Source organism: Pogona vitticeps, chromosome 2 (genome assembly GCF_051106095.1).
Source record: "Pogona vitticeps strain Pit_001003342236 chromosome 2, PviZW2.1, whole genome shotgun sequence".
Taxonomy (NCBI): domain Eukaryota; kingdom Metazoa; phylum Chordata; class Lepidosauria; order Squamata; family Agamidae; genus Pogona; species Pogona vitticeps.
In genome coordinates this window covers 78595327-78612375 of record NC_135784.1, presented here as the reverse complement: position 1 = coordinate 78612375, position 17049 = coordinate 78595327, and the positions used below count along the sequence as shown (strand labels likewise).

At 42.3% G+C, this 17049-nt stretch overlaps 1 protein-coding gene across 1 annotated transcript in view; it reads left to right on the top strand.

The window, feature by feature from the left end:
• SEMA3G (semaphorin 3G) overlaps positions 1-17049 on the top strand; it is a 115922-nt gene that overhangs the window by 54488 nt on the left and 44385 nt on the right. Inside the window, exon 3 of the mRNA XM_020803886.3 lies at positions 12304-12366. Within this exon, the coding sequence (XP_020659545.3) occupies positions 12304-12366 (63 nt within the window). The remainder of the gene's footprint in view (positions 1-12303; positions 12367-17049) is intronic.

Genomic DNA, 17049 nt, shown 5'->3' with positions numbered 1-17049 from the left:
AAAATAAGCACATTATATAAGATATACAGGATAAGTAAGTTGTTAAAACATATCAGCAGTATAAAACATGAGTCATGTAGTTGTCTTAATATAACATTTTATGAATTCTTAAAACTGTGAATAAAAACTTAGCTATCGATTGTGTTATTAATTGGTTCTCTCCGGACAGCAAAAACTTCAGGTAGTCTGTGGGAGGTATACGAGTACATTTATTCATTATTGGGTAGAGGTAACGGTTACGTTCAGACCTATATAAGCTACATTATAATATGATGTATGCCAAGGACTCAACTGTTTGTTCCCCACAGGGGCATATCCTTTCTCTATAAGGAATGTTATTAAAGCGCCTTTTTAACAAGGCTGAGGGAAAGCAATTAAACCTAGCCCTTGAGAAGAGAAAACGATACCTTGGTACTGTGATTTGATATAGATAATTTGCTAACTTGGGGAAGTTAAAATTTAAACCAAAGTACATTGGTGAGCAGATCCTGTCTGCACAAGCTAGTGAATACTGGAGATCTAAGGCTTTAATGCGTTGTACAATCATTGACTTGGTACTATCAAATCTGAGGCCGTGGATTATTGCAAATACAGCAGGTAGTAGAGGAGGATAAAAAAAGCCTAAATGATTATATCAGTACAAGCAGGAAAAATTACTGAAAGCAATGAAAATGGAGAATATTTTGAAAACGGAAACAAAGGTTCATTATAAGAAACAACAACTTGAAAATAAATTAAACAGCTGAAAAAATAAAGCACCTGAGTCATTGGGGCTTTGGGAACAGTATCAAGAAATTTGATGCAGTACTATAAGCAGTTGCAGATCTCTCAAAATCACACCATGAGAGCTACAAAAATTGGCAATATTAGGAACAACATACATCCTATATCGATATATAACAGATACTTAGGTTTTTGGTTAAAACTTGCATCTGTAATATAATACCAGTCAATGTTTTTATAATTTTGACTGTGCCTGGAGTTTTTGAATACTACTGCTACTGCTGCTGCTGCTGCTGCTGCTGCTGCTGCTGCTGCTGCTGCTGCTGCTGCTAACAACAACAACAACAACAACAACAACAACAACAACAACAACAACAACAACAACAACAATAATAATAATAATAATAATAATAATAATAATAATAATAATAATAATAATAATAATAATAATAATAATAATAATAATGTAGAGGAGCATTCTCTGTAAACTAGAGAGTGCTTCATTAGAGACTTAATTTCTGTAGTACTGAAACAATCTCATTCTCACATCTGTAGCTTTTTCTCACCTCTTATAGGTTACAAATTAACATGCTTTGTTTTTTAGACTGATCTTCTAGATATACACAATGGCTTTGTCTGCAAGTCTGCCAGAAAGCCTCTGGAACACTCATGTGATTTCAGCCTCTCATGATGTATTTATTATCCATCATGTATAGTTTGGCCCACTGTCTGGAGAGCTTGATGGTTTAGGCATCTGGCTGCAGAGAACCCCACGATTTTTGTTGCCTGGCAGTTACTGGCATCACTGTGGAAGTGGCTGATGTTAAAGGGATATCCATCTGGATGTTCCACATGACAGGTGTAACATTCAAATGCCCTACTCTCTACATCGGTCATACTGTATATGTCTAATGTTTGTAATTTTGCAGCATAAGCCCCTCACAATTGGACTGGTGAGCGGGTCTGCTGTGGGTAACTCCTCTGAAGCATTATGCATGTGCTCAATAGCACAAGCCAGCATTTCTCAGTGGCCTCTGTAAAGATACTGAAATCACCCCTTGGAGGAACTTGTCCTCGCTTGAAGCTGAAACTTGAGATGATCAGAAGAAGCTTAATAAAGTGAGGCCTTAAATGACTTTAGAGCCCAGGGCAGAAAACTTGATTAAATAGAAGCCAGAAATGAGTGGGAGGTGGGTGGGAATTTTGTATAAGGAGGTTTCCAGCCCAAAAGAGATTATATTGCAATTAAATGTAATTGGAAGCGTGGGAAGTCTAGACTTGTGATCAGGTTATGAGCAATCAATATAAGTTTCCAAAAGGATCTGTCTGTCATATATGTCAACGGCTGGGCCAAAGCCTAGCGAAGTTTGACAGGAAATGAGACGTTTGACAGGATGGATGTGTCCTGTATTATTTAGTGTGTAAATCATTTTGCACTAATCATTCCATTCCTACTTCTTGTACTTTTGTAAGTTAGGTTACTAGCAGTATCAATTTAATTATGGAGAACAAAGGCTGTGAAAATGAGCAGACAGGCGAGCTATAAGCCTATCTAGAAACGTCTTAGCCAGTGGAGAGCTCCAGATCTTTTCCTCAGTGCTTGCCCGACACTGCCTGCACTGGGTCATACATATTGAAATAAACTGTGTACCTCACTCAAGCAGGTGGATCCTGTTTAAATTTACAGGGAGCGAGGTCCCACCGACTAGTTTAGTGGGGTGCATTTCTAAGTGCATGGAATTTTAACATGATTCATTTTGAATTTCATTCCTTGCATTCCTTGTGAGATTACAGCTGAAGCACAGAATCTGACCTCTGGTGCAGCTGGCATGGGGGCCACACGGCTGCCCAAATGTTATTTGGCTGCCGTTCCCATCTTAGCTAAATACTACTTTGCAGGCTAGGTCTGAGGGGATTTGCAGGCCAATGACATGTGGAGGGCCACACCTTCCCCCTCTCTTGCCCTCAAAGGGAAATAAAGTGTAAAAGGTGTTCAGTAAGGCATGGGTGGGGAAGGTGTCAGCCTTATATGTTGGTGGATTACAGCTGCTACCAATCCTCACCACTACTTCGTTGGCTTCTCCTGATGGGAATTTTTAAGTCTTGCACCATCTGGAGGTCCAGACATTTCTCATCCCTGATATGTTGTATACGTAACTGGCTTCTCCATGTAAAATGGAAGTCCCACAGTAGACAGTCAATAACAAGAGGAACGCCTTATAGATGTTGAGCTGCATGTCATTAGATCCCTTTCTGTTTCCAGAGGAAAACATGTACTTGTTACATACAGCACTGATGTTACCTGTCTGTCATGGGTTGGAGGGAAAGTTCCATCCTATGGGGAGTGGAAGGCGGGACATCAGGAGGAGGGGCTGTACTGTATATATATGTGGAGCCTGTGTGGAGAAGCTGGAAGGAGAAGCTGGGAAGAAGAAGCTGGTGTGGGAGTCTGTGTGTCAGACAGGGTACTACTGTGTGTCAGTCAGTACCAACCTGATAGGTTCAGGTGTCTTTATGGGTAGCCAGAACTGATAGGTTCAGGGTCTGTGCTTTATTTAAAGGTGTTCTGTGTGAACCAAACTAGTGTATGTATGATTGAGACTAAGCCACGTTACTGTATCTTATTCACTTGATCATTTTATTTTCCCTCTGTGTTATTTAAATAAACCTTATTCCTTTGTTTGTTAAAAATCCATTCCTGGTCTGTGTGACTCCTTACAGGGAATGGTTGGTGGCAGCTTAGTGAAACTGTGGCATATCCCAGTAGGTCTGGGGTTGTCACATTGATTGGTGTCCAGCGTGTGGGATACGACTGGTCCAGTTGTCCAGTGGTCCAGCAAAGCCTTGGCAAGTGTGCCCAGAGCAAGGGGGGTCTAGTCAGGGACAATCTGAGAGCGCGTAGGTAATCTTCTAGGCTTACCTTACGGGGAGGTACGCTAGTGGAAGAACGTGCCAACTCAGATTGGGGACTAGATTAGGGAGCTCTGAGGCAACCTGTTTTGGCAGGAAAAGGGCTGAGGCAAAACTGTGTAAAGTAGCAGTAATCTAGCCTGTCTGCTGAGAGGCCTAGCAGAGGGGGGTGGACTCTGGCTGGCAACAGTTGCAAGTTAGTGCTGAAGAACAGCAGCAATCTATAGAAGGCTGGTTCTGAGGCAAAAGAGGAAAAAAAAAGTGGTCCCTTTATTTTGAGGCTTGACTTTTGAAAGCAGCCTGTTCTGGGGGGGATTATGCCCTTGACTCGAAGCCAAATGGCAGAAATGGGTGAAGCGAGGGAACCCCAGGTAGACCAAGGTTCTGAGGATGAATTTGGCTCAGTGCAGGAGGAGAGCACGGGAGAACAGAACCCAGAACTCAGAAAAATGCTCCTAGCCCAACAGCATGAACTGAGGGTGAGGGAAATGGAGGAAAGAGAGAAACAAAGACAATTTGAATTAGAGAGAGAAAGAATGCAGGAAAGGGAGAGGCAAAGACAATTTGAAATGGAATTGGAGAGAGAGAAAATGGCATTTGAGTTAAGAAAATTGGAACTGATGAATCAGAACAATAATAACAATAGAGATTCTGAGGTGGGCCAATTGTCTAAAACTGACCTGAAGAAATTCCCTGTATACCACAAGGGGGATTGTCCTGAGGTGTTCTTTTCCCTAGTGGAAAGAGCGTTTGTGGACTTCTCAGTGAGGGAAACTGAGAAGATGACCATTATGCGATCTTTAATCAGTGGCAGCCTGGCAGAAGTCTATGCAGAGATGCCAGAGGAACTGCTAAAAGATTTCGCAGAGTTTAAAAAACTGGTGTTTGCCAGACATGGGATAAATGCGGAACAGCTGAGGCAAAGATTCAGGTCACTCACAAAGAAACCAGAGCAGACTTTTACCCAAGTGGGGGCCCAACTGGTGAGGCTGCTAGAGAAATGGCTATCTCAGGAGGGAACAGAGACCTTTCAGCAGCTCAAAGACCTGATAGCGCTGGAACAGTTTTATTCAGTCCTGCATGGGGAACTGAAGTTCCAGGTGAGGGAGAGGAAACCGAAATCTGTGGCGGAAGCAGCAGAGATCGCAGATTTTATTTCCCAAATAAGAAAGCCCTTAGGTGAGGGGAAATCGATAGGTAAACCTAAAGAAACCTACAGAAAGTACTCTCAAGGACCAGGGAAAAACCAGCAAGTGGGAGGGGCCCATGGTGAAGGGAAGCCCTCAGACACGAAACCAAGACCTCAGATTTTGGAGGGAAAACCAAAACCAGATGAGAAAGACTCCAAGTACAGCAGAAAATGTTATTCCTGTCAAGGAAAGGGCCATCTAATCTCAGAGTGTGAGAAATTAAAGCAGCTAAAAGGAAATGTGCCTCATGATTTGAGTGGAACCAAGCCAAAAGCTGTGTTCTGTGTCCAGAAAGAGCAAAGCTCCTTGCCACTGAGGGAGCCTGTTGCCATGGCTACTCAATCTGGAACAGATACATCTGCTGATCAGGCTGAGGAAAATGGTCCTCTTGTGGAGGTCAAGCGCTGCTTGCTCGTGAGAACAGATTCACAGTTGTTTGAAACCGCAGGGGTGGACATAGGAATACTTGACCATCAGTATAGGGGGCTAAGGGATACTTGTTCCCAGGTGACCCTGTGCCATCCAGATATTATTCCTAGGGAGTATATAATCCCGAATGAGAGCCTAAAGGTGGCAGGGATTGAGGGACAGGTGATCTCGCTGCCAGTAGCTGAGGTACCTGTGAACTTTCAAGGCTGGAGGGGAGTTTGGCGGCTAGCGATTTCATCGACTCTGCCAGCAGCCGTGCTCGTGGGAAATGACCTGGCTGAACATGTGAAACAGGTGCTAGTGATTACACGCTCACAAGCCACCACGGGGACAGTTCAGGGGGGTACTGATGAGCCCGAGACGGAAGCAGAGGGGAGTTCCGAAGCTGTGGTGGAAACCTTAACCACAGACAGCCGATTTGGCCAAGAGCAAAAGGCAGACGCCACTCTCCAAAAGTGTTTTGAACAGGTGACAGACGCCCAGCTAACACCTGAAATAATCACAGATTTGGGCGCATCGTTTACATCGAAGCTCATGAAACGGTTATGGCAAATCTGTGGAATTAAACACAAGGAAACCACTGCCTATCACCCTGAAAGTAATGGGTTAACAGAGAAGTTCAATGGGACTCTGATGCGCATGATTAGGGCTTACTTGGCAGAGAATCCAAACAATTGGGACCAGAAGCTGCAATCCCTTTTGTTTGCTTATCGATCAGTGCCACAAGCCAGTACCGGGTTCAGTCCGTTTGAACTTTTGTTTGGGAGAAGGGTGAAAGGGCCACTTGATTTGATCAAACAAAACTGGGGGCAGATCACCCAGGATGATCCACAAGACGTTGTGACATATATAGACACCTTGATGAACGACCTAAAGAGAAACCTAGAGCTAGCAGCAAAGACCCTGCAAGCTCAAAAGGTCAGAAAGAAAGCTTGGGATGACCAGAAAGCCAGGGGGAGGCACTTTAACCCAGGGGAGGAAGTGCTTTGGCCTAGGCTCTGCAAAGAGAACAAACTGCAGCTGGGTAGCCCAGAAATAAAATACTTGGGTCACATAGTAGGGGGAGGAGTGATCAAACCCCTAGAGGCCAAGATAGAAGCCGTTCGTGATTGGCCCAGGCCCAACACCAAGAAAAAAGTCAAATCATTTCTTGGGTTGGTGGGCTACTACAGAAAATTCATCCCGAGGTTTAGCGAGATAGCGACTCCGCTGACCGATCTGACGCGGAAGAAGACTGATGACCGCATCCCGTGGACCAGCGACTGTGAGGAGGCGTTCCAGAGGTTGAAGGAGGCCCTCATCAACTATCCAGTGCTGCGTGCTCCAGACTTCGACCGGGAGTTCATCATCTACACCGATGCGTCTAACAGCGGGGTAGGAGCAGTTCTTTGCCAGGAGGATGAAAATGGTGACCAGCATCCAGTGTCCTACCTGAGTAGGAAACTCCAGAAAGGTGAGAGACATTTGGCAACCGTGGAAAAGGAGTGCCTGGCCATAGTCTACGCCAGTGGTTCTTAACGTGAGCGATAATGCCCCCCAGGAGGCGATTTCATTTTTCAGGGGGGCAGTAGAACGAAAAGGGGTGGTGTGGGGGCGCTGGAGCAGAAGGGGGGCAGTAGGGGGGCGCTGGAGCAAGCCAAACTGTGAAGATGGCTGCAGCCTTTTTACAGTGTGCATGAATATATATTTTCCTCCAATCTTAATTTAGTTTCAGAGTTTTCGTCTTGAAATTTTTAGTTTCTGCATTGCAGTTTGTTTTTATGCCCTTTTAAAATTTCTTTTTGCGTCTTAAAATTCGCTTGCAACTAAATCATTAAATGTTACTTTTGGGGGCATTTCATTTTCTTGGAATTAAATTTTGTTTTCAGGGGTCATTGGATTTAAGTATCTTAAATAAATAAATAAATAAATAAATAAATAAATAAATAAATAAATAAATAAATAAATAAATAAATAAATAAATAAATAAATAAATAAATAAATAAATAAATAAATAAATAAGATATCATCACCGCGGGGAGGGGGGGCGATGATAACTTCCTCAATGGCTCAAGGGGGCATTTCTTTCAAAAAGGTTAAGAACCACTGGTCTACGCGATCCAGAAGGCCAAGCCTTACATCTGGGGAAGACATTTTGTTCTGTGCACTGACCATTCACCACTGCAATGGTTAAAGACAATGAAAACCCACAATAGTAAACTTATGAGGTGGGCTTTAAACCTGCAAGACTATGACTTTGAAGTGAAGGTGGTCAGAGGGTCAGTGAACTGTGTTGCTGACGCCTTGTCAAGAAGACCCGAAGAATGAAGACGGTGAAAGAAACATGGACTATGTATATATTTTGGTGACCAAAAGGTTAAATGTACTTGGTTATTAAACATGCTTGGTTTGTATGAATAAAGGTAACTTGATGTATTGTAAATGGTAAATGTTTAAATGCCTAATTGAAATGTTTATCCTAGAGTAAGTATGATATTGTATGTTATTGTATAACTGTTTTTGTATGTTTTGGATCCAGGTTGTTTTTTGGAGAAAAGCACTTTAGCGTTCCCCCTACAAAACAACTTATAAAGAGGGGAGGTGTTACATACAGCACTGATGTTACCTGTCTGTCATGGGTTGGAGGGAAAGTTCCATCCTATGGGGAGTGGAAGGCGGGACATCAGGAGGAGGGGCTGTACTGTATATATATGTGGAGCCTGTGTGGAGAAGCTGGAAGGAGAAGCTGGGAAGAAGAAGCTGGTGTGGGAGTCTGTGTGTCAGACAGGGTACTACTGTGTGTCAGTCAGTACCAACCTGATAGGTTCAGGTGTCTTTATGGGTAGCCAGAACTGATAGGTTCAGGGTCTGTGCTTTATTTAAAGGTGTTCTGTGTGAACCAAACTAGTGTATGTATGATTGAGACTAAGCCACATTACTGTATCTTATTCACTTGATCATTTTATTTTCCCTGTGTGTTATTTAAATAAACCTTATTCCTTTGTTTGTTAAAAATCCATTCCTGGTCTGTGTGACTCCTTACAGGGAATGGTTGGTGGCAGCTTAGTGAAAGGGTGACATATCCCAGTAGGTCTGTTGAGCTGCATGTCATTAGATCCCTTTCTGTTTCCAGAGGAAAACATGTACTGTACATCAGAGATTGTGTGTGCCGTCCTCTGTTGCCTTGCACCAGTGCACTGAAGGGATATATGAAAGAGTTTGGGATCCAGAGCAGGAGGGATGGGGACTGATCCTAAGGTCCAGTGTGTCCTGCTTGTTTATTTAAAGATGGCTACATCAGCTTTTAAAAATGGAACTGGAGAGGCACAGTGTTGCTTCTGTTTTCAGATGTTCTTTGGGCTTTTTTGTGACACCTTAAGGCAAGGGTCTCAAACTCAGTTTACCTGGGGGCCGCATCAGATTTTCCGCCAAGTGGAGCAAGAACCTGAGGAAACTGCCCAGGAGTTTCCTTAGCCTGGCTGGGGCTCCGAGGACGAGGAGGAGGAGGAAGCACCGCTGGGTGCTGAGGCAGCCGCTGGCCGAGCTGGTGCTGGGGGTGCTGAGAGAGAAAGAGAGCCAGACAGCCACTTCCCTGGAAGAGGTGGCTGCTGCTGCTGCTGCTGCTGCTGTTTGTGGCGCTCTTGGAGGCGCTCTTTGAGGACAGGCTGGGAACGAACTCCACTCTCAGGCATCATATGGTGGTAGCTCAGGTGCTTAGGGAAAAGGGCTGTCAGTGCGCCTCACTCACTGGCTTTCCCCAAGACAGCGCCTCTTGCACTCTTCATCCGGAATTGCAGCCTGCCAGCCAGCAGACAGGCGGGCTGGCTGGCAGGCTGCAGTTCCGGATGGAGGGTGCAAAAGGCACTGCCTTGGGAGAGAGCCGGCGAGCGAGGCGAGGCTTTTTTTGACTCTTGATAGCAGAGGATGTGTGGGCGTTTCAGGGGGGCAGGCAAGGAGGGGGCCACAAACTATCATCCGGCGGGCTGCAAATGGCCCCCGGGCCGCATGTTTGAGACCCCTGCCTTAAGGAGTAGCAACATTTATGTGGCATAATTCTCCATGGACTATAACTTGCTTTTTGCATCTGAATTGGTGGGTTATCATCCATAAAAACTTACAACAAATAGAACTTGTTAGTCTTTAAAAAGTCACATAGATTCCTCACTGTCTTTTCTACAATGGACTAATACAGCTAAAATGTCAGGTTTTGGATTCTCTGATCCTGTTGTACCAAGATACTCTCATCCATCCTGATCTCTTCTCAGTGGAACATGCCAAGGCAGGCCTACGGACCAGTCTGTGAGACGAGAAAATATTTATTATAATTAATAATGTATTTTTTCTACTTAAATCCATTTTTGGAAGGAGGATTTTGAGCATTACTGAATTTAACTGACATTTTAGCCAGCTGTTAAGTTTTAGCTTTCATTTGGAAGGATCAAGAAGATCAAACTGTATGTGCATTGCTGTGTCCTTGAGTGTGTGAGACCACACAAAAGGGAAATGGCAGGTCAAAGGAGACACTTTTCCTTTACTTCTTAAAAAAATGCTTCTCCAGAATTCTCTGCCAGCACAATAGCCTGTAAAATAAACTTTATAAATCAGTCCTTCACTTGCATAAACAGTTGCTAGAGTTATGGATAAAGCACAAAGCTGTAAGGCCAGGTTAGGGTTAACCAGATGTCCCTTATTGAAAAGGATCACTCTATATTTTCTCCTAATTTATGAAATGGCAACACAGTATAGTATAATGAATGCATTTTTGTATCAGATAAAACAACCAAGGGACCCTTTTATTTCTGAAATTGAAATGAAATAATGTTTCATATTCCTTTTACCAGAATAAATGAAGTGAAACATGCATTACAGGCAACAGCATAAGATTTAGTTTCATTGCCTACAGAAGTATTTACTTTCTTTTTTACTTTCACGTTGTTGTCCTCTTGGGTGATTTTAAAATTCATTACACTCTAGCCGCTAATCCATCTCCTTGATATTCGTCTTTTCTTACAATGATTTTGTTTTTGTATTTTTTACTCACCTTGTTGGAAATATGCTTCACTTTATTATTATTTAGCTGTATTCTAGGTAGCAAGTGTGGTATAGGCCAGGACGCGGGAAACGTGGGTTGAAATCCCCACTTGACCATGGAAACTCACTGTGGGAGTGGAACTGGTAAAACCATCCTTTAAATATCTAACTCGCCTTGAAAGCCCTGTAGTGCTGCCATCAGACAGGGGAATGGCTCACATTTGGGGCTGCGTGTGCTGCACTCTAGAGCGAGCTATTTCCAGGGAGTCACATAACACATAGGCAAGAGGAATCCAGCCTGACCCGAATCCATGCTGAGACTGGAATTTTTTGGTTCAGTGGCAGGACTACTCTACATCTACTCTGTAGATGGGCAGAGGAGTCACTTTAAGGCAGTGGTTCCCAAACTTTTTTCCATTACTTATTAGCCACTGGCTGCAGCTTCCCAGTCCTAGCCATATCCATGGGATCAATACCTGCAGTTTCACTTATCCACTGCTTAGAGAAAAAAAGAAAGAACCCATGAATACACCTTCCCAGGGTGTATTACCAGAACTGGCTAGTAGATGGAACCAATGACTCTGCTATAGACAGATAGCTTAAGGGAAAAGTCCTCATGGCCAGACTTCTTTGAGAGAAGCAGCTTCCAGAAAAATGAAGAAGCTGCATTTTATTGTGGGAGTGGGCCCTGGCAGGGAAGGCTTCCTGTAAACAGGAGGGCAGGAAACCCAGTCCTGGGCGAAGGTTCCCTCTCTTCACCTTGCACAGACATCAGAGAAATTGCAAGCAAGTGCTGTACAACAGGGGTCCCCAACCCCTGGTCTGCGGCCCAGTGCCGGTCCGTGGGCTTCCTGGAACTGGGCCGCGGAGACAGATATCTGCCTCCCTGCATGCATGCATGGTGGGCGTGTCTCCCTTGTGGAGGGGCATGTCGTGCTTGTGGGTGGGCGTGTTGCACTCTCTGTGCGCAAGCGTGACATGCCCCTCCGCAAACGTGACACTCCCACCTGCGAGCACTGCGATGCCCCCTCATGCATGGAGCCCGTAGAACCTTTTTGGGGCCGGTCCGCTGTCCCAAAAAGGTTGGGGATCGCTGCTGTACAAGATTTTGGGTGGAGGGGGGGAGAAGGGAGGGAGAAGGATGACAGAATTCTGTGGCGCCCCCCAAGTGGATTTCCCAGTGCCTCATGAAACCATGGTGCACAGTTGGGAAACACCGCTTGAAGGTTTCTAGCGCAGTCAGATGTGACCATTTCTCATTGTCTGATCCTTGGTCAGTTCCAACTTGACAAAAGATCACACCCACACAGATTTGTACTTGTTGTATCTGTTTAGTCCCCTTTCCTGTGCCTGATCACTTTCTTGTTTATTCTTTCTTTCTTTACATCCTCCTCTTCTTTTCTGAAGACAATTAGAACTGTCAATCAATTGATTGCCACATTGTTTTTCTGTGAACCCCTAGTTTGTCTTGTTCCTCCAATTCTGCTGCTTTTTTTGGCTCTTATTTTTTCTTAATGAAGCCTTGATCAGTTTGCTCCACCTCTTCCGTCTGTTCTTGCTGAAGTTTCCCTCTTCAACCCTAACATTTAATCTATCCTTTTATTCCCTAACTTCAAGAGTTTTCTTCCATTTATGCTCAGCCATAGTTGTATGTCAGGTACCCTTCCTGTTTTGTATTCTGTTTTCCATTTTATTTGCTTGATTTTCTGCAGTAATCAAGCTATTTATCTGTTTAGAAAAATAGCTGCACAAGGGAAAAGGAGTGCAACAGAACTTAGAATAGAATAGTCGGATTCAGTGCTTGCCTGCCCAGCCCTCTCCATTCATTAGTATTGATTCATAACTGTGGTTAGCTAACATTCTCTCTGAGGAAAGTATAAAACCCTACAATTAAAATGTTTCCAAAGCATTAACGAGAAAGCAGATTCTGAAATCCTTGATTTTTCTATACTAGGCATTTTATTATCAACCTTAAAAAGTCCATTCCCCAATACCCTATCCTCAGAATGTCTGACACTCGTGTTTCTTCCTTATGTTTCAGATTTACTGGCCACCTCTCCCTGGGCAGAAAGAAGAATGTTTTCAAAAAGGAAAAGACCCAGTGGTAAGTCACCCCATTTCTGCTGGTAAAGTATATCCTGATGGATGTATTGTGATGTTTCATCTCCTGTTATAATGGCATTTGAAATTAACTTGCAGTTGCCTTAGAAGGGTAGATTGTATCCTTTCCTGAAATCTTCCTACTTTGCTTTTGAGTAATACATCCCTTCCTTCTGTTACACAGAGTTCTTGTTATCCATTTTACAAACTGGTCTGTCAGTCATCACCTCATCCCAAGCAATCCTGCAATTTATAATTCCAAGAGAAAGATTAGGGATAGTAGTTGATTGAGGCTCCTTAATATCTCACAAGATATCAGGTCTAATATTCTCTGTGGATTGCCAGGGCAATTATTGTATAACATTGAGATAAATTGATAGCTGAATGCCTACTACAACTTCATGAAAATGTCACTGGTGATTAGCAGTTATAACCTTGGAAAGGGAGTAGAGAACTCATAAAGTATGAGACAGGTCCAGTGCCATCATTTTGCAATGATTAAGGGTGCAACTACATTGACAATTTATGTGATAAATGCTCAGGGATTGGGATGGTCTAATTTGAATTATTTTCCATTGACAATGTGATGTAAAAGTCAATGAGAATAAGCCCAGAATTCCCACACACACACATCTGTAGTTTTTTTTATCACCACTGCTGGAGCTTCCACATTTTTGGAATCAAATGTGTTTGCATCAATTCTGGTGGTGTGATTGCTTGAGCCGACTTGGAGGGGTTTGTAGCCATTGCATTTAAAGTCATTCCAGCTAGCTGCAGCAGCAGTGAGATGGGCAGTGAAGAAACTGGCTGCCTGGATATACTCCGGTGCAGACCTGGTGCCTGGATATAAGTGTTTTCCTCTTCTCTTCCCTTCCTTTCCCTTCTCCCCTGCCTTCCTTCCAAAAGCTTGCTGTCCTAGTACTAGAGCATCTGGCTGAACAAAGGAAAGAAAAGAGCATGGGATCAGAAGGGGGCAGGGAGAAGAGTTTTAAGGCAGTTCTGTGGCCATCCAGATTAGCAGGAAGTATGGGCTCCTGTGTGGTTGGCTGAAGCAAATTTACCTGGGGAAACCTGACTTCCTGCATACAACTTCACACTCAAAGTTTCGTACCGTGTGGTTGCACCTTTAGTTAAATTAAAATATTTCAGTGACTATAGATAGGAACCCAGTTCTTCATCATTATGTTCCTGATGTCCCCAGGCACAGAGACCACATTTTTACAGACTGAAGCGCCTCACTTCAGCCAACTACACAGGAGCCAGCCAAGAGAGAAAATCACCTTGTTTGCAGCTTATAAACAATTTGAATCCTCTCCTCCCCACACCTGGTTCCAGGGATTGCTGGTTAACTTCTCCCTCCCAGTTCTGAATATTTATTTATTTTGTTTTTCTGTTTAGAGGCTTGCTGCCCTGGTTCTCTGGCATCTGGCCAGAGCGAAGAATCAGCAGAAAGAGAGGAAGAGGTTTTAAGGTAGTTCTGCTCTAATCATGCTTCTTGCAAATCTGGACTGTGAAAGCAGAGCTACCTTAAAACTTTGTCCCCTTTCTTCAATGCCTCACTCTTTTGGTGGGCCAGCTGCTCCAAGATCCTTAATTCCATTATTACTTTGCATAAGGGAATATTATGTGAAATTATGTGCATTTTTTAGTTTGAGAAAAGTAATGAGGAATTTGTTTCTTCCAACCCACCCACCCCCTTATAACATTGATCTGAAAGTATATTTATTTACTTGAAGCATTTATACCATATACTGTAAACTCTTTTAACTAAAAAGTTCCCAGAATACCTTGTAAAGGCAGCATGACATTTATTGTCTGTGTGTAGTTTTATAGTTTTCCTGATTATCATTACTTAGAGTTTTTATGCAGTTCTTTTTTTCCTGGAAATGGTATAGGTTATGTGGACTAAATAAACCCAGTGCAGTTCATGACACACAAGGAATGAGGACATGGGGAAGGAGAATGGGAAAGGAAGTTCAGTTTTCTATTCTAATGACATTTAATTGGAATGAAGGTTTTTCAGATAGCCACCCCGGAATGGCTGTGGTATGGGGAAGTTGATCTTTATTGCATTTATAATGTGAAAACAAATTAACAGACAAAAATTAATCAACACTATAATGGCATGTGTCATCCTCTTCTAGTTATAGATTGATCCATATAACTGCTTTATTATTAGTATTAGCATTAAAAATACCAGGTGCTGTCAATCAAAATTATAAAAACATTGACTGATTTTATATAGCAGATAACAAAAAACTTAAGTATCTTAAATATTGACATAGTATATATGCTGTTCCTAATATTGTACTTTTTAATAGCTCTGATGATATTATTTCTGGAATTTGCAACTGCTTATAATACTATGTGAAATGTCTTCGTATTGTTCCCAAATCCCCAATGCCTATAGGAAACCCAGAAGTATGCTTCATCCACAAGTGAGATATTTCAATTGCTCGGTCTCTGTATTTTGTTTTTCCAATTCTTTATCTTCAGCTCTGGCATCTCATGGAATTGCAATGTCAGTTTTCCAAACATTCCTTCGTTATGTTACTACTTAATTTTGCTCCGTTTAGATCTGGAAATCCCACAAGATCTTGATTTCCTCATTTTCTGACACCTTCTCTACCTGATGTTCCCACAGGTTTTTGGAGGCTAGCAAGTTATATATATATATTGCATAATGTATATAATATATTGCATAATGACCGGTGCACTAACTTTGCCACATTATCATGTCTAACTTTGTAATCTGTTTGTACAGTGTATTCGCGAAGGCTTTCACGGCCGGGATCTAATGGTTGTTGTGGGTTTTTTGGGCTCTTTGGCCGTGTTCTGAAGGTTGTTCTTCCTAATGTTTCTCCAGTCTCTGTGGCTGGCATCTTCAGAGGACAGCAGTCTGTGCTCTGGTATAGTTGGCTTGGGAGTGCTCCCAAGCCAACTACACCAGAGCACAGAGTGCTGTCCTCTGAAGATGCCGGCCACAGAGACTGACGAAACCTTAGGAAGAACAACCTTCAGAACATGACCAAAGAGCCTGAAAAACCCACAACAACCATGTTTGTAAAGTCTTTGGACATTCCCAGATGAGGTGTGACACGGTTTCATCTTTTTCTTGGCAGAGTTGACATTTGCTGTTAACACTAATTTCTTGGATCTTAGCATTCATCACATTGGTTTGGAGTGCTTGTTCTTGTGCAGCAAAAATCAAGCCTTCATTTTCTTTCTTAAGGGTCCCAAGTTTTAGCCATACCTATATTGAATTATGATCATTTTCCATCAGTATTTCTCAGGTGCTCTCCATGTAGTGGTTTATTTATTCCAGCTGTTTAATTTATTTTCAAGTTGTTTCTTATATTGAACCTCTGTTTCTGTCATTTTCAAAATATTCTCCATTTTCACTGCTTTCAGTAATTTTTACTTCTTGTACTGAAATAATTATTTAGGCTTCTTTCTTCCTCCTCTACTACCTGCTGTATTTGCAATAATCCACAACCTCCTATTTTTTTGTGGTAAATATAATCTATCCACATCGCTTTTTGGATGTAGTGTGTGATGCATGTTCATTCATTTTTCGATCCAATTCCTCTAGTTGGTTTTGAGTCCAATCTATTATTCCAGCTGGGTATCTAATTACTGCAACAGTGCATGTGCTTATGACTTTGATTGTATTAACCCCATTTAATTTTGATCTTAAGATTTTCTGCAGTCTTTTGATGTATTCCCCTTCTGTCCGCTCTTTAACTTTTGTGTGCCCAATGTTGTCTGCTTCTAGTATTCCAAGGTATTTAGAATTGTCATCACTCCAGAGTGATTTTATAATGCCATTTTTAGACTCTAGTCCATCTAGTTTTTGGATCTTGCCACGGTGTAGAGACAGAGCTGCACATTTGTCAATTCCAAATTTCATTTGGATATCTTCACTAAATATTTGCATTGTGTTTAGCAGTGATTCTATCTCTGTGGAACTTTTTACATATAGTTTTAGGTCATCCATGTATAAGAGCTGATTGATTTTTACAACTTGTTGTAAAATATGGTAGCCCAATCCAGTTTTATTTTAAATTATTGACCTAAGGATTAGCGAGATGTTAAACAGCAGTGGTGGTAAAGAATCCCCCTGAAATATTCCTCTTTTGATGTTAACTTCCCCAATTTCTTCACCATGGGCTGTTAAGACAGTTTTCCCATTTTTCCTTGTTTTTCTTGAGAAACTCCTGAATGTTTTTAGTAATACCAAATTTTTTTAGGCAGGTGTTAATCCAGCTGTGTCACGAGTCAAATGACTTTTTATAGTCGATTCAGGCCACGTTAAGGTTTGTTTTTCATCTTTTTGCATTCTTCAGGATCATTTTATCAGTAAGCAGCTGATCTTTCGTGCCTCTTGACTTTTTAAAGTTCCCTTTCTGTTCAGTTGGATATAGGGTGTTTTCAGTTAAGTATTTATATATACAGTACTGTATTTTTCCAGCTATAAGATGATATTTTTGCCTAAAGTATTTAGATTAAAAATTTAGGGTTGTCTTTCCTCTCCATTTTTTTTGCGAGGAAAGTGGTGGGGAAAGCACTTTCCTTGCAAGAAAGTGCTTTCTTGCGAGGAAAGTGCTTTACTCCTCCACTTTCTTCTGAAGAACTTTCCTGCAATGAAGTGCTTTCTTGAGAGGAGGTGAAGGGGAAAAGCAGTTTC